The sequence below is a fragment of the Cannabis sativa genome, chromosome 1 (genome assembly GCF_029168945.1).
Source record: "Cannabis sativa cultivar Pink pepper isolate KNU-18-1 chromosome 1, ASM2916894v1, whole genome shotgun sequence".
In the NCBI taxonomy this organism is placed as follows: domain Eukaryota; kingdom Viridiplantae; phylum Streptophyta; class Magnoliopsida; order Rosales; family Cannabaceae; genus Cannabis; species Cannabis sativa.
This window is the reverse complement of record NC_083601.1, coordinates 31,944,153-31,966,256: the sequence shown is the minus strand read 5'-3', so window position 1 is coordinate 31,966,256 and position 22,104 is coordinate 31,944,153. Positions and strand designations below refer to the sequence as shown.

General features: G+C 36.4%; 2 protein-coding genes and 1 long non-coding RNA gene across 3 annotated transcripts; 2 read left to right on the top strand and 1 right to left on the bottom strand.

Annotated features, from left to right (window-relative positions):
• Positions 1 to 4,744: 4,744 nt before the first annotated feature.
• LOC133033465 (uncharacterized) lies at positions 4,745 to 5,268 on the top strand. Its single transcript, XR_009685611.1, has 2 exons — positions 4,745 to 4,980; positions 5,069 to 5,268. It is a non-coding gene; the product is annotated as an uncharacterized LOC133033465 (long non-coding RNA).
• A 5,089-nt stretch (positions 5,269 to 10,357) lies between these two features.
• On the top strand, positions 10,358 to 12,662 carry LOC115704418 (protein NUCLEAR FUSION DEFECTIVE 4-like). The gene has a single exon (XM_061108197.1). The coding sequence runs from the start codon at positions 10,994 to 10,996 to the stop codon at positions 12,419 to 12,421; it is 1,428 nt and encodes a 475-aa protein (XP_060964180.1). The 5' UTR covers positions 10,358 to 10,993; the 3' UTR covers positions 12,422 to 12,662.
• Positions 12,663 to 16,988: 4,326 nt separating this feature from the next.
• Positions 16,989 to 19,391, bottom strand: LOC115725250 (uncharacterized). Its single transcript, XM_030654700.2, has one exon. It carries the CDS (start codon positions 19,389 to 19,391, stop codon positions 16,989 to 16,991), a length of 2,403 nt encoding a protein of 800 aa, XP_030510560.2.
• Positions 19,392 to 22,104: the final 2,713 nt, after the last annotated feature.

Sequence of the window (22,104 nt, the reverse complement as noted above, 5' to 3'; positions counted from 1 at the left end):
ACCCGGTATTTCCCCTTATGGATGACGGGACTACTGACTGTCACAACCAAACATAGGATTGAGATAATTTATCCTAATCCTAGTCCCTATCCCACTGGCCAAACAGGCTCTTAGTGCTTAGAGATAGGGGAAATAAGTTTTTGGACAAAGGTGTAATACCTTGTTCAAGTCATGGTGATCCCCACTAATCTACACTCAAGGTTGTGAATGAGTATATATATATATTCTTCTCTTGCTATATATATTATTACATGTGTTGTAATCTTATTCTTCTACCTTTCATATATATACATACAATATATAGTGTATATATGTGTATTGTGTAACATATATTTAATCAATCTATTTACTTGTCCTTGTATTATTTTTACAATTGAGTTGTATATTACTTAGTTTATCTTCTATTGTAATAAAATCTCTAACAGTAAAAGTAAATTTTGGAGAAATTTCGTATTTGGTGTAAAAATATCTCTAAAAAAAATAGCCCAAATTAACTAAATGTAGAGATGATATATATTAGAGTTAGTCTTACACTATTCATGTGTGAAAATAAAATACTATATATAAGATGAATAGGCTACTCATTTCATTGCCAATTAGTTTTGAGATGGAACTTTATTCACCTTATCCCAAATTTTAACACAGTTTCAGAGTCATTTGTGATCTGTTGTGAGCCCAAAGTATCGTCAGTACACGAGCCATAAAAGAGTCGTTTGTAACCCGTTGTGAACCCAAAGTGTTGCAGATCCAAAAAAACGAGCCAAACTTAAAAAAAATTGTTGTCTCCCCTCTAACCTTCATTTGGGACCTTTCGGTCAATGTGTGCCAATACCCATATTATCCAGACCCAAATGTTAAGAGGATGTATTAGAGTTAGTCTACATTGCTAACGTCTCTCATTACCAATTAGTTTTGAGATTGGTTTTGAGATATAATCTTATTCACCTTATCCTAAATTTCAAGAATATACAAGTGTTATAAAATAAATTAATCAATTTTATTTATTTCTCTCTAATAAAAATATTATTATATTTTTCTTTTCTTTTTTCATAATTTTTTGTTACTTTAATTAATAAATTATTTAAATATATAATATTTAAATGATGTGAACTAAATTTAGACAGAATCCATTCTAACAATATTATGTATATCGCAATATCCTAAACACAAATAAGTAAAATATATATATAAATAATATATTATGTATATTGCAAACAAAAGTTAATGACTAGCCAAAAAAAATATTATTTTGCTCCCAAACCAAAAAAAGCAGCTATTAGCTAATATACATATTACATAACAGTTTAAATTTATAATCTGAGATCCAGCCTCTATTTGTTTGGATTTTACAACCAAGACACCTTTACTACCAAAATTTTGTAGAAATAGAACTAAAATTAATAACTAAAGACTTACTAGTTAAAAGTTTATTTTATTATATTTTGCTATTCTTTGGATTCTAACCACGCTAATCACAATCAGTACTTGTCAATGTTTAATGGTCACCTAACGGGACTTGGATCCTCTGTCAAAATTTGCTGTCCAATTTTCTGTCAAACCAATTAAAAAAGGCCATGTCATTTAATTAATTAACCTCAACAATTAATCATTTAACAACTTCTATTCCTTCCGTTACTGTTTTTTATTAATTAATATTATATATTCTAATGGTTACTTACTATAATAAATGCTGAAATTTATTAACATATAGATCTGTTCTATGAGTAAAAGCTGAGAATTTTTCAAATATTTTCTCAAAAATAATTTGTATATCTAATTTGAAAAAAAAAAAAAATTGTATTAATTATACTTTTTATTAATAAAAACAACATATTATATATACATATATTAAATACATATATAATAATAATAATCTAAATAAATTTTACTCTTATTGTTTTTTAGGGGAATTACCTCAAATACTGTTTTTTTAACTTTTTTTTTTTAATTTACGGTTTGAGTTTCCAAAATGGTTGCAGCGCTAGTTGCAATAGAGATTTCTATACGATTTTTTGTTACAATTTAAGTTGCAGCGCTAGTTGCAATAAGAATTTCCATGTAAAATTCCATAAATATACAAAAAAAAAAAAAAAAAAAAATTGTTTTAAAGTGTAAAAGTGAAAAAGCCATTTTTTAAGAATTACAATGTTTAATTTTACACATTGGAAACTATGGTTTAATATTAATGTTTTAAAAATAGAAAATAAAACATTATCCTGAAACCAAAATATACATTTCTCAATATTGATCTCTTAAATTTTTTGATATTAATACAAGTGAATGTGGATCAAAGTAAACTGGTTTATATAAAAAAAATTAATTATGTCAATCAAAGTAAACCTATTTATATATAAAAAAAATTAATTATGACGAATACTCTTGAGTGACATTCATTTGTGTTCGTCATAAAAAAGAAAATTAATAAGTAAATTAGTTTATTTTGATCGACATTCACTTGTGTTCATCTTACACATTTACAATCTTCTTAAATCAGTTGGCGAAAAATCGCCAACAACTTTAATATTAGCTTAGCACTTTTTTATGGGTAAATAATACCATTTGGACCCTGTGTTTTGCAAAAATTACCGATTGGACCCTATTTTGTTAAATGATAAAATGGACCATGTATTTTCCAAAATAGTAAAAATAAGACCCTGAGCTTAATTTTTGACAATTTTTTTTTAATATAATCAACTTGAAAACAATTCTTAATACGAACAGATACAGAAAATGTAAACAATTTTGTCATAACACTTTTAGATCGGATTATAATTAAATTTTATTTTGACAAAAATCAATTCAAGGTCCTATTTGTACAATTTTAAAAAATACAGGGTCTATTTTTCCATTTAATAAAACAGATGGTCCAATTGATAATTTTTGCAAAACACATTATTTACTCCTTTTTTATTATTAGTGAAATTTAAGAGATCAATATTGAGAAATATGTATATTTTGGTCTCAGTATAATATTTTATTTTTTATTTTAAAAAATTAATATTGAGCCCCAATGTGTAAACTTAAACATTGTATTCATAAAAAAAATAATTAGAGTAAAGTTTATAATTTAGATCCAAGTGTATTATTATTATTATTATATATGTATTTAATATATGTATATATAATATATGATTTTTTATTAATAAAACGTATAATACAATTCATTCTTTTTCAAATTATATATATAAATTATTTTTGAGAAAATATTTAAAAAAATTTCAGCTTTTTCTTATGAAATAGCTCTGGATGTTAATAAATCTCAGCATTTATTAGTAAGCAACCATTTGAATATATATAATATTAATTAATAGAAAAACGGAGGGAAAGTAAGCTGTTAAGTGATTAATTGTTGTGGTTAATTAGTTAAATGACATGGCCTTTTTTCATTGGTTTGACAGAAAATTGGACAGCAAATTTTGACAGGGGATCCAATTCCCACCTAACGACATAAATGATCGATCGCCCTACAATTTTCAAAACTAATGCTTAGTTAGCTAGTAGCTAGAGATGATATTCACTTGCTCTGGTCATTAAAAGAAGAAAATGACACATATATGTAGCCCTGCATTTATATTGATCGATCATATATGACCACATGAAACAAGCTACCTAAATCCTAATCTTATACGGAAGTGTTGCATTTGCATTATTGGGCAAACATGCATGGTGTGTTTTGCCACAAAAAATCAAATCACTCTATAATTAATACTTCAAAAAAATTGAGGATAAAAATGAGAGTGAAATGGCTAATTTACTCTGGTTGTATTGTGGATTGTGGACTGATATTAAATATATTTTAACTAACAAAAAATATTAATCAAATCATTCTTTTTTCTTCTTGATATTTCAGATCAGAGTAGCAGTAGTAGTACTGGTGTGAACTCTGAGTTCAACATGAAGAGTTTGGTGGTCCAAGTGATCACCGGGCGATGGCTCATGGCGTTTGCCTCCATCCTCTTAATGGCAACCGCCGGGGCCAGCTACATGTTCGCCCTCTATTCAAACGACATCAAAACCGTCCTTGGTTACGACCAAACGACACTCAACCTCGTTAGCTTCTCCAAGGACATTGGAGCCAACATAGGAATCCTCTCCGGCTTAATCAACGAAGTCACTCCTCCATGGGTTGTCCTCTCCATAGGCGCCGTCCTTAACTTCTTTGGACACTTCATGATATGGCTCGCCCTGTCCCGAAAGATTCCAGAGCCCAAAGTATGGCACATGTGCCTCTACATCGCTATAGGAGCTGTAGGAAATAGCTGTCATTCCCGAGATGCCTAAACTACCCCTACACCAACACCCCAACGTTCATAAAGCAAGGGCAATTTCGTCTTTTTCTCTTTGTGCGGATCCAAAGAGAATATTCTCTCTTGTTATCCGAATATGCCTCCTCTTTTCAAGGTCAGATTTAATTCAAAGACCTATTGCATTTATTTTCATATAAATGCTTTCTTTTCTTTTCCTAGAAAACCCTAGCACACATTTTCTCTCTTCAAAGCATGGCAGCCGAACCACCCTCTTCTCTTTCTTTGCTTTTCTTTCTGCAACTCAACACGGCCAGTAGAAGCTCTTCTTCTTCCTTCCTTCTCTCTTTGCTGAAAAACGCAGCAACACAACAATGGTAAGAAAAATGTTGCTGCGTTATTTTTCTTCTTCTTCCTTTCTCCTTTCTTCAAGCTACTGCTGTAGCTTTCATGGCAGCCCCTTGTTCCCTTTCAAAACCTGCAACACACATACAAAAAAAAAACAACCCGAAACAGTAACAACAAAGATAAAAAATGATCTTTGTTGGTTACAAGAGATATAAACCGAAACACCACAGAAAAATAAATGAAGAACACAACAAAATTTGATTTCGGAGTTCCCCTTGAAATCAAGAGTACATCTCCGTCAAGCTTCCCTCAAAGACGCTTGATTCTTCACTATCAAAGTCCAAACCGATTACAAGGATGAGAGATTCCTAGCCACAAAGTTCAGTAGGTAATCTCTATTCTTTCTCTTTATTTCTCTTGGTTTTTCTTACAATATCTCTCACTAACTCTCTATATTTTTCTCTCTTGTTTCTGAGGTTGATTACAAAACAAACAAGGGCTGCCTTGTATTTTTCCTCTGCTGGCCGAAATGGTCTCTTGCTCAAAGTGGAAGGTTGAACCACTTATTTATAATGTTGTTGTTGTTGTTGTGTTTGTTTCTGATCTGAGAAAGTTTGTTGTAATCTGTTGAGATATTTTCCCTTGAATAGCTGAAAGTTGTTAGAGTCTTGAGATATTTATTTGCTTCCTTTTATTGTTAAGAAATAAAAGACTTAAGCCTAGGAAAACAGAACCGACAACTCTATGAGTTATAATGGTCCGTCGAGGCTTTATAAAGAGGTCTAAATTATTTTCCTTGTAACTTTATTTATGTGACAATAGTATGGGAATTTATCCAACAAATTCCACCTAAATTTCCATACTAGCGATCAAACAGTTTCGCCTTTGCTTTATTTACTTGTTCTTGTCTTTGAGGGTCATTGCTTGAATATGTGTCCATTTACCATCTCGTGTCAACTCCCAACAGTTCATACAATGTTTGAACTTGTTGAGAGTGACCACCTTAGTTCCCATATCTGCCGGGTTCTCCTCGGTAGGAACTTTTTCCACTTGTATTTCACCTTGAGTCACCTTGTCCCTTATAAAGTGGTATTTAATCTCTATATGTTTAGTTCGGTCATGGAACACGGGGTTCCTACATAAGTGTACACGGCTTTGGTATGCGAGTACACTCTAGAACCTCTTTAAGTAACTTAATCTCTGTCAAAAGTCCTTTCATCCATATGGCTTCTTTAATAGCTTCGTGGTTGATATGTACTCCGATTCCGTTGTTGAAAGTGCAACCACGGGTTGGAGTTGGGCTTTCCAACTCACACGATTTCCTCCAAGTAGGAACATGTAAGATGAAGTAGACTTTCTGCTGTCTCTGTCCCGCATAGTCGGCATCGCCGTATCCTTCTATGTTGGTGCCGAACTTCGTTGCTTGTAGATGAGTCCAACCTTAGGTGTCCCTACTAGGTACACGAAAACCCATTTCATTGCAAGCCAATGAATCTTTCCTGGGTTTGCCATGTATTTGCTCAAGGTACTTATGGCAAAGGCCAGATCTGGCCTTGTACAAACCATTAAGTACATAATAGTCCCAACTGCACTTGAGTAAGGCACTTTACTCATTGCTTCCTTCTCTGCTTCAGTCTTAGGACATTGTTCCTTTGTCAAAGTGTACTGGCTAGTTATTGGCTGAGAAGTTTTCTTTGAATCTTTCATTGAAAACTTCTCTATAATCTTTTGAATGTAGTCCTCTTGTGTCAAGAATAACTTGCCCAACTTTCTGTCCCTCTTTATAGTGATACCTAGTATCTTAGATGCTATCCCCAAGTCTTTCATCTCAAACTCAGCCTTGAGTTGCTTCTTCATCTCATCCACTTGAGATCTTTCCTTGCTTATGATAAGCATGTCATCTACATAAAGTAACAAGTAGATGACTGTGTTGATGTCAGTTCCTTTATGATAGAAACATGCATCATAGTAACTCCTTGAGAAACCTTGTTTCATCATAAAGGTGTCAAACCTTTTATTCCACTGCCTAGGGGATTGCTTGAGTCCATACAAGGACTTAACCAGTTTACAAACATGGTTAGGTTTTCCCTTCTCTACATACCCTTCTGGTTGGGTCATGTATATTTCTTCTTCCAATTCCCCATGGAGAAAGGCAGTGGTAACATCCATCTGATCTATCTCCATGTCAAACTGAGTAGCTAAGCTTAGGACCACTCTGATCGTTTTATACTTCACCACCGGAGAGAAAATCTCATTGAAGTCAATACCTTCCTTTTGTGTGAAACCTTTAGCCACTAGCCTAGCCTTGAACCTTATAGGCTCACCTTTAGATCTTCCTTCCTTGTGCTTGAACAACCACTTACAAGACACAATGCTTTTACCCTCGGGTTTTGGTACCACAACCCAAGTCTTATTCTTCTTGAGAGATCCCATCTCATCATCCATGGCCTTATTCCACTCTTTAGAATTCTTTCCATTTACTGCCTCACTATAAGTCTTGGGTTCCATATCATCCATTTCCAAATCTGTTAGAAGAGCATAAGCCAATTCTTCACTCCAAATGTTGTAGCTGAATTTCTGATTAGGCTTCGGAGTCCTCTTAGATCTGTCCCTTGTCAACTGATAGTTTGTAAGGTCTTCTTCGGTGTCTTCATCCCTGATCTCTTGTTGAGCATCAGTTCCTCCCCCTTGACCATTGTTAATGGGCTGCTGGATTTGGTTAGGTTCCACCTGAACCATTCCCGGTGTGTCTTCATTTTGTTCCACCTGATTAGAACCGGTTTTAACTTCTAGGTTTGTACCTGCAGGGTTAGTATCTTCCATTCCTGCACTAGACTTTTCATTAGGTAAACAAGGAAAAATATTTTCTTGGAATATAACATCTCTACTATTCATAGTTTTAAATCCCCCTTTTTCCTTTACCCAAAGTCTATACCCTTTTACCCCTTCGGGGTACCCTAAGAAAACACACTTTAAAGCCCTAGGTTCAAGTTTTCCTATGCTTTGATGTGCATAAGCTGCACATCCAAAAACTTTCAAATGAGAAAGGTTTGGAGGTTTACCTGACCATTTCTCCTCGGGAGTTTTACCTTCAATTGCTCTTAATGGGCTTCTATTTATTAGGTGAACTGCTGTCAAGGCAGCTTCTCCCCAAAACCCTTGAGATAATCCTGACTGAAGTAGCATACACCTTACTTTGTTTAGTATGGTGCGGTTCATTCTTTCAGCCACCCCGTTTTGCTGAGGTGTAATCCTCACTGTTCTATGTCGCTGCAAACCATTTTCTTTACAATAGAGGTCAAATTCATTGTTACAAAATTCCAAACCATTATCAGTTCTTAAAGTTTTCAGCTTTTCATTAGTTAAGTTCTCAACCAATAATTTCCAATGTTTGAATTTTGTAAAAGCATCATTTTTATTCTTAAGTAGATATATCCATACTTTCCTAGAATAATCATCTACTATAGATAAAAAATAAGAACAACCACCATGAGTGCTGATTTTTTCTGGACCCCATAAATCAGAATGTACATACTCAAGTATTCTTTTAGAGTTGTGAGTACCTGCTGTGAACTTTAATCTGTGATGCTTTCCAAGTATGCAATGTTCACAAAAGTCTAGTTTACTCACTTTATCCTTACCCAACAGTTGTTGCTCACTCATGAGTTGCAAGCCTCGCTCACTTATATGCCCTAATCTTCTGTGCCATAGAGTAGCTATCTCTTCTTCTTTGTCGTTGTGAGTTGTAATGTTACAGCTTGAAATAGGAGAGCCTTGTAGGTAGTAAAGTCCACCATTTTTGATTCCTTTCATGATTGTTAATGCTCCTCTACTAAGCTTCATATGACCTGCCTCTACCTTACTCACAACACCCAAATCATCAAGCACACTAATAGAAATTAAATTTCTAGAAAGATTAGGCACATACCTCACTGCTGTTAGGGTTCTTACTATCCCATCATACATTTTAAATCTGATAGATCCCGAGCCTTTAATCTCACAAGTCTGATTGTTTCCAAGGATTACTTTTCCTCCTTTAGATTCCCTATAATCAAACATATAACTCTTGTCATTAGTCATATGAAAAGTACAACCTGAATCTAAAATCCATTCATCTTTAAAAGATGATGCAACAATGTATACTTCACCACTATCAACACTCTCATAACCATCACCATAATTAGCTTGGTTATTTTTATGAAAATTAGGTTTAGAGTTAGAATTTTCTCCCTGTCCTTTATATTTATTTGGTTTGCCTTTGTTTAGAAAATAACAATCTCTCTTGAAATGCCCTGGCTTGCCACAGTTGTAACATCCCGTAGGATCATTTGGTTCTTTTGAGTTTGATCTTCCCTTGTTGTGACTCTTTCCTTTGTGGTGATCTCTGCTGTGACTTTTACTTTTGTAGTGTCCATGTTTTCTTTGATTGGGTCTCCCTCTACTGAAGTTTACTTCTCCATTAGAACCTCCATGCTTCTCATTCTTGATCTCCAAGTCTTTTGACTTCAAGGCTGAAATTACTTCTTCTAAAGTAATTTCTGTCCTACCATATTTAATGGCATTCTTCACTTCTTTGTAGGATTCGGGTAATGAGTTTAAGATGATGATGGCTTGGTTCTCATCACTTAAAGCCTCATTTTCACCAGAATTAGCCAATTCAATATGTAACCTTAGAAATTCATCTAGGTTTTCATCAAGAGTCTTGCTAGTGCTCATCTTGAAACCAAAGATCATTTCTTTAAGAAAGATCTTGTTTATTAAAGATTTCTTTTGAAATCGATCTTCAAGCTTTTTCCATATTTTTGCTGGTGTATCTTTTTTGTCAACTAACCTGATAATAACATCAGACAAATTAAAAATGATTAAACCAGTAGCAGTTTCAAGAAGTTCTTCTTGTGTAGATTTAGAAGTATTTTCTGGCCATTCTATAGGTTCACTAAGAACCCTAAGTAATTTGTTATGAGCAAGAAGAGCTCTAATCTTCTTCCTCCAAATCCTATAGTCCCCCGATCCATCAAACTTGTCAACATCTACTCTAATATTACTCATGTTTAATTGTTATAACAAGATAATAAAAGTAAGAATGTAACAAGACAAAGTTTAGGTTAGAGTTTTCCTTTTCTTGATAATTTCAGATTTTGCTTCTTCAATGTTTTGATGATCTTGCTTGTTTCTTGATGTTGTTTCCAGGTGTTGTTAAATCTTCTTGCTTCCCCGAGCTCTGATACCACTGTAGGAAATAGCTGTCATTCCCGAGATGCCTAAACTACCCCTACACCAACACCCCAACGTTCATAAAGCAAGGGCAATTTCGTCTTTTTCTCTTTGTGCGGATCCAAAGAGAATATTCTCTCTTGTTATCCGAATATGCCTCCTCTTTTCAAGGTCAGATTTAATTCAAAGACCTATTGCATTTATTTTCATATAAATGCTTTCTTTTCTTTTCCTAGAAAACCCTAGCACACATTTTCTCTCTTCAAAGCATGGCAGCCGAACCACCCTCTTCTCTTTCTTTGCTTTTCTTTCTGCAACTCAACACGGCCAGTAGAAGCTCTTCTTCTTCCTTCCTTCTCTCTTTCTTTGAAAAACGCGGCAACACAACAATGGTAAGAAAAATGTTCTTTGCGTTATTTTTCTTCTTCTTCCTTTCTCCTTTCTTCAAGCTACTGCTGTAGCTTTCATGGCAGCCCCTTGTTCCCTTTCAAAACCTGCAACACACATACAAAAAAAAAACAACCCGAAACAGTAACAACAAAGATAAAAAATGATCTTTGTTGGTTACAAGAGATATAAACCGAAACACCACAGAAAAATAAATGAAGAACACAACAAAATTTGATTTCGGAGTTCCCCTTGAAATCAAGAGTACATCTCCGTCAAGCTTCCCTCAAAGACGCTTGATTCTTCACTATCAAAGTCCAAACCGATTACAAGGATGAGAGATTCCTAGCCACAAAGTTCAGTAGGTAATCTCTATTCTTTCTCTTTATTTCTCTTGGTTTTTCTTACAATATCTCTCACTAACTCTCTATATTTTTCTCTCTTGTTTCTGAGGTTGATTACAAAACAAACAAGGGCTGCCTTGTATTTTTCCTCTGCTGGCCGAAATGGTCTCTTGCTCAAAGTGGAAGGTTGAACCACTTATTTATAATGTTGTTGTTGTTGTTGTGTTTGTTTCTGATCTGAGAAAGTTTGTTGTAATCTGTTGAGATATTTTCCCTTGAATAGCTGAAAGTTGTTAGAGTCTTGAGATATTTATTTGCTTCCTTTTATTGTTAAGAAATAAAAGACTTAAGCCTAGGAAAACAGAACCGACAACTCTATGAGTTATAATGGTCTGTTGAGGCTTTATAAAGAGGTCTAAATTATTTTCCTTGTAACTTTATTTATGGGACAATAGTATGGGAATTTATCCAACAGGAGCCAATTCACACACTTTCACCAACAACGGAGCTCTTGTCACGTGCGTCAAGAATTTCCCGGAGAATCGCGGCGTCGTTTTGGGCCTGTTGAATGGGTATACCGGGATAAGTGCGGCGGTGATCGCTCAATTGTACCGTGCTTTGTACGGTGATGACACGTTGTTTTTCACTCTGTTCGTGGCTTGGCTTCCAACTGCTCTGTCCTTTGCTTTTATCCGAACCATTCGAATCATCAAGACAGTGAATAGGCCACGAAACGAAGCCAAAGTCTTCTATAAATTCCTTTACCTATCGATGTGTCTAGCTGGGTTCTTGTTCATCATAATAATTTTAGAAAAAACATTCAGTTTCAACAAGACAGAGTACGGCTTAAGCGCCGCGGGTGTGTTGTTCCTCCTCTTTCTCCCAATTATTGTCGTTTTTAGAGAAGAAGACAAGATCCTTAAGAGCAAGCTAGTTTCCCAACACGACGATACATTTGTCGTTTCACCCCCTCGACGATTGACTCCTCGAAAAGAAGTCGTTTCTTGGTGGAAAGACTCTTTCAAGCCACCAGAAATTGGAGAGGACTACACCATACTACAAGCACTTTTCAGCATTGAAATGATCACTCTATTATTGGCCACTGTTTGTGGTCTAGGTGGATCAATGACGATGATGGACAACTTGGGCCAAATTGGTACTTCTTTCGGATACCCTTTGAAGAAAATCACAAACTTTGTGTCTCTCACAAGCATTTGGAACTACCTTGGCCAAATAACAGTTGGGATTCTCTCCGAATTCTTGATCACAAAGTACAAATTTCCTCGTACCCTGTTCTTAACTATGCTATTGTTATTATCTTCTGTTGGTTATCTTTTAGTCGCCTTCAACGTCCCGAATGGTCTCTACGTGGCTTCCATTGTTGTTGGGTTTTGCTTTGGAGCTTTTTGGCCATTGATTTTCACCATCATATCGGAGCTTTTTGGATTAAAATACTTCTCAACTCTGTACAATTTTGGTGGTATGACAAGCCCAATCGGGCTTTATTTGTTGAACGTAAGGGTCACGGGTTATTATTACGATAAAGAAGCAAGGAAACAAATGGCAGCTTCGGGAGTTGTGAGGAAGCCCGGGGAGGCCTTGAATTGTTTAGGAGGAGAGTGCTTTAAATTGTCGTTTATCATTATTACTGTCGTTACGGTTTTTGGTGCTGTCGTTTCGCTCATTTTAGTGGCGAGAACGAGGAAGTTTTATCAGGGTGATATCTATAAGAAGTTCCGAGTGGAGACAATGAGTGAAGATTATAAGAAGTCCCTGGAATATGTTGCCGGCGTTGGAGTTGAACTTGGTAGGACTGATCATACGTCAAAAGCAGAAGTGGTGGAGAATAAAGAAGTAAGATCACATGAAACGACATACATGTAGGTGTCGTATGTTCAAATATTAGAGTTATGGTTCACAAAGCTTGCATATTTATGATTAATAATACTTAGCCCCTTATTTCTTTTAGGCGTCAAAATCTCTTTAGATTTATTTTCACTAGTTATATATCAACTAGATTATTTTGAGGTTTTACTTTATAAATAAGTATATAGAATGATTATTAAGTTGGTATGTAATTGTGATATTTATTTATCACTCCAAATTTATAAAGAAAAATAATTTTTTATCACAAAAAAAATTAAAATTAAGTGTATAAAAATTAAAATTAAAAAAAAATTACCACTAATTACTGATAATAAATCGATATGTTGTTGTAGAACTTGTTAATAATTTGGCATATCCTCATCATTTATTGTAATGATTTTCATTGTATCTTATGCATCCAAATCCAATCACGTAAGCAAGATGCAACAAGGTGATAAATTTATGCCAAGATAGCTGCTGCTATCGATGTGTTAAATTACTCAAGAGTGACTAACCAATTCATCACAATGTTTGATGGTTACCTATCGTACCTCATAAATGATCGGCTTGACTTGTAAATTTTCAAAAGAAATTCTATATATTATTCATCACTAATTGTATATATTTCACTCATCAAACCACAAAATGCTCATTCAAAAAGAAAAGGACATGTATTGGTAAATGTTAATAGTTGAAATACTACAATTAACAATATGTATTATTTCAAGCATTATAGTCTCACTCTGGTCCTACTACAATTAACAATTATTTCATAAAAATACATAAATGAAAAAAAAAAATAACTAAAGTATTTTTCCAAATAGGGATGTAAACAAGGCGAGGCGGGACGGGCTAGGTGTGGTGATTGCTCCCCACTCCCATACCCACTTTCTAAATTCACACCATACCCGCTTCAATACTTGTTTAAATTAATGCGGGGATAGGACTGTGATTGCTCTATAGGGAAAGAATTCTCATTAGGTACCCATTACATATATATTTTTGAAAAAGAATGATGTCTCAAAAAGAATTTAAAAAAAAAAAAAAACACAATCATAAAAACTCATTACACCAATAAACATGAGTAGAATAGTGTGTATAATAAATGGAGTTAGTAAATACAAAATTGGTAATCGAAAATAAATAGTTAAGTGTCATTTTTTTTAAAATAGTTCAGTGTGATTTTTAATATGCATCATCGCATATACTTTCATGAAAACTGAAATATCTCATTACTATAATCAATAAAAAGCTTAAAGCATCAAATTATTTTAATTGTACTAGTTATGATTTTAAAACTTAAATATATACATATATCATATTAGGGTGAGTTCAGGCTGGGTATCTATTCCCCGACTCGTCCTGTTTTTGACTCGAATATGAACATTTAAACTCATACCCGCCCCCGAAAATTGACCCCTACCCTCGTCCCATTAAAAGCAGGAACCTACGGGTACCCGAACCCGCAAATATAAAAATTAGTATTTTTATAATATGCGGTGCGGTGCGGTTTGAACTGCATATTAACAATTTAAAACCGCAAACCGCACTGCACCGCGCGGGTTCAGGCTGGGTATCTATTCCCCAACTCGCCCTGTTAAGTGTTAATATGCAGTTCAAACCGCACCGCACCGCATATTATAAAAATACCAATTTTTATATTTATTTAGGTCCAATATATGAATGTTCAACTTAAAATTTACTATCCTTTCAAAAAAAAAAAAAGAGTTAAAGTCTGCTAATTATTGTATTGTTGACACTTAATTTTTCTTTTTTCATATTTATTTTCAAGCCTTATGGTATTTTGAGCTCAAAGTTTGTTGTATTTGTGATAATTTAATTATTTAGAGATAGTCAAAACCGCAGAAACCACAAAAACCGCACCGCACTATTTTTTGCGGTGCGGTTTTTGCGGGTTTTTAATTTCGCGGTGCGGGTGCGGTTTGAGAAATTTGAAAAACCACATGTGCGGGTTGGTTTAAAAAAATAGTGAAAAACCGCACCACCCGCACCGCGAACACCCCTAATAATTACCATCCTTATTGCCAAATATCAAGACAAATATTTTTCCAACATGCTCTCTGGAACTGTCAAAAGCATAAAAAAGTTTGGAAGAAATGTGGCTTTGGGTTGATATTCAGGTTCATCAACAACCAGATATTCAATCTTTTGTCCAACAGATATCACGAAGATGGAAGCAAGAGAAGTTTGAGTTGTTTCTAATCATTACATGGCATTATGGTCACAAAACATGGAAGAAAAAGGCCACGGACTGAGGATATTCTTGATTGGTGTGGGAAGTTTCTGGCAGATTTTCAAAAGGAGAAGGGAAGACAGAATCAATTTCATGAGGCACGTACGTTGTGCAGCACAATGGCAACTGCCGAGTCAACATGCATATAAAATCAATGTAGATATGCTGGGGTTATTAGGGGGAGGGGAAGATCTCGTATAGGGGTTGTTGTACGGGATGAGCATGGAAATCTAAAGTATGCAGCGGCTACAATTAAACAGGAGGAGTTGCAACACCACTTAGAGCTAAATTATGTGCCATTCGAGCTGGATTAGAGATTGGAATTCAGAGGAAATTCCGAAGTTCACTATGGAAACTGATTACCAGCAAGCTCTTAATCTAATTAAGGAAATGGAGGAAGATGGAATGGTACTTCATATTGGAAGGTTGTTACATTATATATAGTCAAATGGGAGGCTAATACTGTGACTCATTTAGATAATTATGCTTTGTCTTCTAAAGTTAAAGTTAGTATCATTTAGATTGGGGCTATACCCTCACGTGTTAATCAAGCCATGAGACTTGATTATCCAAATCCTTTGTAACTTGTTCTATTAATGCACAATTTATTTTCAAAAAAAGAAATATCAAGACAAGTAAAAGTGTATTGGTCCAAGCATTGGGCAGAGCACCAAACCCCATTTTTCTAAGGTCTAATTCTTTTCAAGAAAAGGCTTATTTATTTATTTTCGTATCATACGTACATAAATAAAAAAATTACAGTGCTTCTACAATGTACAACCCCTAACTATTTTGGCATCTAAAAGAATTTCTTAGTTTAATTTTTTCATTGTCACATACGTTATAATTATTTAAGACATTCTGCAAAATTTTGAGAAATTCAGAATAATTTACAAAATTCAATGTTCAAACGGTCTATTTCACACGCGTATAAAATAAAAAAATCACGCGTGCAACTGACTCTTTGAATTCTATTTTTCGTTTGTTAAATTTTTTTAAATTTCTCAAAATTTGTTAGGATGACTTAAATAACTACAACGTATACGATCATAAAAAAATTTATACTAAGAAATAGATAAGAGTGCATCGGTACATTGTAAAATTTTTCAAAAATTTATAACTAAAAGCTTAGGATTTTTTTTTTTTAAAAAAAGAAAAAAAACTGGTAACGGAATTGTGGTCTTAATGTATATGGTTTGTTTTTATTTAAATGGTCCAATTTTAAACTATACGAAAAATATAAGTTTGAACACAACATAGTACGATTTAAATTAGTACGACACGACACAAATAATATTAATTTAAGCATGATACGACACGACACGCAAAATATGAGCTTTAACACAACATGCAGTGATGAAGTTAGAACATTATTTTAGGTAGGGTGATTAATATTTACCCTAAATTAACAAAAAAAAAATATTATTTAAATGTATTAATTTTTTTTAAATGGTTCTATTGAAATATGATAAATTTTTGTGGGATACATGTATATATTACTTTGGAGATATATGAACTATACTCTCTTAAGGAGTGTTTCGATAGATCTCTATCTGTTTGCATTTAAAAGAGTTTTATATTCTATGTTTTCGCGTATATTTTAGTTATTTAGAATTACCTGTAAATATTCATAAAATTAATAAATAGTTTGCAATATAAAAAATAAAGTTTAAATATTTGCTAACTACGCGTATAAGAAAAAATAATTATACCTGCAACAAAATATTTGGACTTTATATTCGGCACTGAAAACTATTCGAAATTTGTAGGTGATCTTAAATAACTACAACATACACATTCATGAAGAAAAAAAAAATAGACTAAAAAAGCTCTCTTAGATGCTGAAATAGATCCGTATTTATCGAAACCGCAATTTAAGTGGTTTACTATAAACTTACTCTATATAGGATATACATTTTGTAAGTGTTTAAAAAGTACCCCATCTCAACCTTCCTAACTTTGTCCTTAACGACACGACACGACATGATAAGATTGAAAGGTATGATACGTAAATACGAATAATTTATTTTAAAAGCACACCATATTAAAAATGTTATATATGATAATAGTAATAATAATAATTTAAATATTTATTAGTAAGTAATCAAATTTTGATAGTTGTAATGAATTTTTTTTTTATATAATTTGATGTGTAAAATTATTGAAAGTTTATATAAAAATAATTGAAATTCTAAAAAGATAGATAACGTTCGTAATTGTCTCATTAATTGTGAAAATAAAATGTATAAAAGTAAAGTACGAATTTAAGTTGGTATAAGAAAACGAGTTTTTTTTTTTATAAAGGAAACTTTTATTGAAGAGGAAAAACCCTCAAAAAACAAAGTTCATAGTGGCAACAAAGGGTGCCACTTCCCTATCCGAAAAAGCTCTAAAACAACTGAAATTGGCAGCCCAGGCCGCAAGGTCATGAGCTGCAACATTCAGCTTGCGTGGGATCCAAACCAGACCAGAATTAGGGGCTGTCGACATGGCCTGCAAAGACCGATCAAAGCAGCACCTAACTGTCCAATCCGGGCTTCTCCTGGCCTTCAAACCAGCAACAGCAACTTGACAGTCCGAGAGCAACAAGGAATTCGCCCAGTTGCGTCGAGCACTCAAAGCACACGCCTCACGGATGGCTACCAGTTCAGCCTCCAAGGCCGAACCGACTTCATGTCTCGAGGTCGCAGCCTCCACCACCTGGCCCGTCAAATCAAACACAATCAAAGCCACAATCCCCGATCGGCCTCGAACCGCAGCATCCACAAAAATATTAAAGTTGCTCCACGGATACTGCCTAGTGTCAAGTCCCAAAGCCATGTCCGCAACAGTAGGGGTATGTGGCTGCAACTCCTCCACATCCTCCAAATCCGCAAGGGAGTTAGCATCCGCGAGGATGGCCTGCTGAAGCTTAGGGATTGGCCACTTAATTCCATCATGGAAAACCATATTTCTATACTTCCAAAGATGAAAACACACCATTATAGCATACAGGGTAAACCTCGACCTCTCTCCTGCATTAGCCAAAGGCAAATTTGAAGGAGTTAAGAGCCAGCGCACCATCGCCTTATTATCCTGAAAAACCAAGGCCTCAGAGCAAATTCCCCACGGGCCAGAACGCCAAATTTGCTTAGCAACATCACATCTGAAGAACAAGTGTATGGGAGAGTCCTCCTCCGCAAGACAAAGGATGGAGGTGGAGATGTTACCAAAAATCTGGTGCAGTCTACTCCCAAAGGGAAGGATGTCACGGGCAATTTTCCACAAGAAACACTTGGCTCTTTCATAGACTTTACTCCTCCAAATAAGCTTCCACAGCTCATCCTCCAAACCACTTCTCCCTCTAATGATAGCTTGGTAGGCCACTTTAACCGAGAAGGAACCATCCTTGGATGCTTTCCAAATCAATTCATCAGGAGTGCTAGAAGAAAGGTTGGGGATAGACCCCATCATGGTACTCAGGCTCGGGCGAAACATTCTACCCATCACCTCCATCGACCAAGATGAATCCGATAAGAGAAGAGAGCTAACCGTAACACCACGTTCCTGGATCCTTGGATTGAAGGAAGCTACATACTCCTCCCAAGAGAGCCACGGCACCCAAGGGGAATGCCAAATATCCACATTACGACCACTACCGACAAGAAAATAAGCCTCATTACGAATGAGGTCCCTGGAGGCCATGATTCCTCTAGCACCAAAGGACATAGTACTTCGGGAAGGGGCAGACCAGAAGGATTGATTGTGCTTAAAGTATTTGGCACGAAACAAGGAGCACCAAGGCGACTCAGACCCCGAAGCAAGCCTCCACCCGAGTTTAGCAATTAAGGCCAAGTTGAAATCTTCGAATTTCTTCAGATTTAAACCTCCCCGCTCCTTTGGCAGGCATATAGAATCCCAGCTAGCTAGAGCAAGAAAATGAGACTTATCTGTCTCCCCCGTCCACCAAAAGGATTGACACATCTTATCCAGGGTATGACTAATGGTCTTCGGGATTAAGAAGGTGGACATAGTGTAGACCGGAGTGCTTGAGGCCACAGATTGCAACAGAGTCAAACGACCCGCCTGAGAAAGAAGCTTAGATTTCCACCCTTCGATTCTCCTAGCCAGTTTCTCAGTTAGAAAGTTAAAATCTTTTACCCTGCTACCCGAGAGAAGGATGGGGTTGCCAAGGAACCTGTCATCTCCACACATGTCCTGAAAACCTAAGGCTTCCTTAAGCACTGACTTGAGGGTAGGATCAACATTAGCAGAAAAGGTAAGAGTCGACTTGTGAACATTAATACACTGTCCCGATGCCAAGCAGAAGCGATCTGAACACTCTTGAGTCGCCAAGACTTTCTCAAGGGAGGCTTCACAAAAAATGAAGGTGTCGTCCGCATACATGAGATGAGAGATGGAAGGGCTCTGCCGGGAGACCCTAAAACCGCCCATCAATCCATCATTTTCAGCTTTAATCAGCATCCGAGACAGGATCTCATTGCACATAATGAACAGATATGGCGAGAGGGGATCACCTTGTCTAAGCCCTCTCTCAGGCCGAAATTGCTTCAGAGGGCCCCCATTGAGAAGAACCGAGAAGGACACCGAAGACACACATTTAGCCACTAATCGCCTAAATTGTGGGCAAAACCCGAAAGCCTCCATGGTATGATCAAGGAAATTCCATTCAATACGGTCGTACGCTTTTGACATATCAAGCTTTATCCCAACATAGCCTTTTCTCCCCTTCATTGTTTTAAAAGAATCCATTACCTCATGCGCTATGATGCCATTCTCGGCAATCCACCGCCCCGGGACGAAGGTCGATTGGTACGGAGAGATAAAGCGAGGCAAGAGGTATTTAATTCTATTCGCAAGAAGCTTGGAAATTACCTTGTAGGCGAAATTGCAGAGGCTAATGGGTCTTTAGTCATCAAAACCCTGAGCATTCCCTCTCTTCGGGATGAGGACAATAAAAGTCTGATTCAAACTTTGTACAAATTCCCCCGATTGGAAGAATTGGATGACAGTACCAACCACATCATCTCCCACTATATCCCAGTGGGCACGATAGAAACGCCCAGGCATCCCATCCGGTCTCGGGGCCTTCAACTGACCCAATGACCACACCACATCCTTGATTTCACTACGGCTAGGTGTGCGCATAAGGTCAAAATTCTCAGCATCTGTCACTGCCGGGGCGATCCCCTCAAAGATCTCACTGATCAAGTCCGGACTGCAATGGGAGGAGGAGTACACATTCATGAATCTAAGACAAAAATATTGGCCAATCGCATGACGTTCCGTAATCCATTCCAACCCATCATCTGAGATAGCCCCAATAAAGTTACGCTTCCGCCGAATAATGGTTGAGGCATGGAAGAATCTCGTGTTTCAATCCCCATTCTGTAACCAAAGTTCACGAGACTTTTGCCTCCAAATCTCTTGTTCTCTCTTGGTAACCTCCTCCAATTCCAACAGAATATCCGCTTCAAGCTTCAAATTATCCTGTGTCGGGGTCCGAGATTGCACCTCCACCAGGAGTTTCTCTAACATACTCAGTTTAGCCTTACAGAAGCCAAAAACCTCACGGTTCCACTTAGATAGCAGTTTCCTTGATTCCTTGAGTCTCGACATCAGCTGAAAACTACGAGTACCAGTTACAACCAACTCCCAAGCCTTTTGTATCACTTCACGATATCCAGGATCCCGAGTCCAAGCATCGAGAAAGCGGAACGGGGTGAAAAACCTTTCTCTATCAAACAACAAGTCTAACAGAATTGGGGCATGGTCCGAGTCCTTAATAGGCAAGGTTCTCACCCCCGCCTTCGGGAAAGACATGATCCACGAAGTATCGCCAATTACTCTATCCAACCGCTCGCGGATGAGGTTATGAAAATCCCTACCATTCGACCACGTATAGAAGACCCCCACACTCCCCAAATCCACACCCCCAGTGATCTCAAGGAAGTCCCGAAGGCCTTGACAGTCCGTATACGAGAGCGAAATTCCACCAAACTTCTCCGATTGATCTGTCATCATATTTAAATCACCCAACACTATCCAAGGATTATCAGCAGTCGCCACTTCCAGGGAAAGGGAGTCCCAGAAAGTTGCACGATCACCGCGAACAGGGGGGGCATACACGCAATAAGCCGTCCAAAAAGGGTCGTTGAGGACCCCGTTGAAACGAACTGCAATCATTGACAGAGAGTTAGAGAGGATTTCCAAATGAACTCCCTCCTTCCAACAGAGGCATAATCCACCAGCTGTACCAATAGAACTAACCACAGAGGCTCCCGCGAAACCCAGCTGCCGCCAAACACTTGCCATACGCCTACTACTCAACTTAGTCTCCATGAGGAAAAGCACATCCGGATCATTCAAGTGAACAAGGCTCCGAAGTGCCTTCTTTGCACGGGGATTTCCAAGTCCCCGGCAATTCCACGAGAGGAGCTTCATGAGGCGTTGGGGGGCATGATAAGGCCCGCCTCCTCGGCCACAGTAAAATCCTGAAGAGCTCTCGGGGTTCTAGCATCTGAGATATTGGAAAGAGCAACACCACCAGAGGGAGCCAAAACCAAAGGGTTTGAGAGCGTACCCAAACCCGGGGGCACCAATGTTGGAAATTATTTTACCAGGATCTAGATTTACTAACAAGTATGTTGGGTTAACAACCTAATATCAATTCTAAAACAATGAAAATAAACACATATAAAGTTAGAAAACCTTACAGTGGGTGCAGCGGAATAATATGACTCCTTCCGTTCAGATCTCTAGCCCTTGATTCCTTTCTGTAGCAGAGCATCACCAAGATCTGAACCTGGATCTTCTTTTCTCCTTCTTTGATGTAGAATTTCCATAGTCTTCCATACTATGATTGAGATACCACTTGATGTGTGTGGGCACTACTCATCTCACAAGGATTTCGAAATTTCTCTCTATTTTTCTCTCTTAATTTCGTGGCTTTTCATCCATAGAAGAGAAGAGAACAAGGTTGCTTTATGTAGGGAAAAGGGAGAGCACAACTTTCCAAATAAACAGTTTCCTCTTTTACTGTGTAATTGATTAACTGCCTTATTTAGTGTGATTCACCACTTTCCTATTATAGCTAGGCTTTGATTAGCAATTACATGACAATTAAAAAATAAAAATAATAATTGGGAAACACAAAGGGAGTGCTCGGCCATAGAGGGAAATGGGCCTCACTTGGATTTTGCAGTTTCCTCAATTTTATTTCAATTTCTTCAAAAATGCCATTTTTCCAATTCTAATCATTTAAATTCCAAAACTAATTATTTAATAACTAAAATAGATTATTAAATAATATTGTCATTTAAAATAATTATTAATTAGACATATAAAGTCTCTTAATTAATAATTAAACCTAGAAACCCTTTTCTTTACGATTTCATCCTTAAACTGTGAGAATTCATAAAGTAGACATAGTCTAACTTTTAGAATT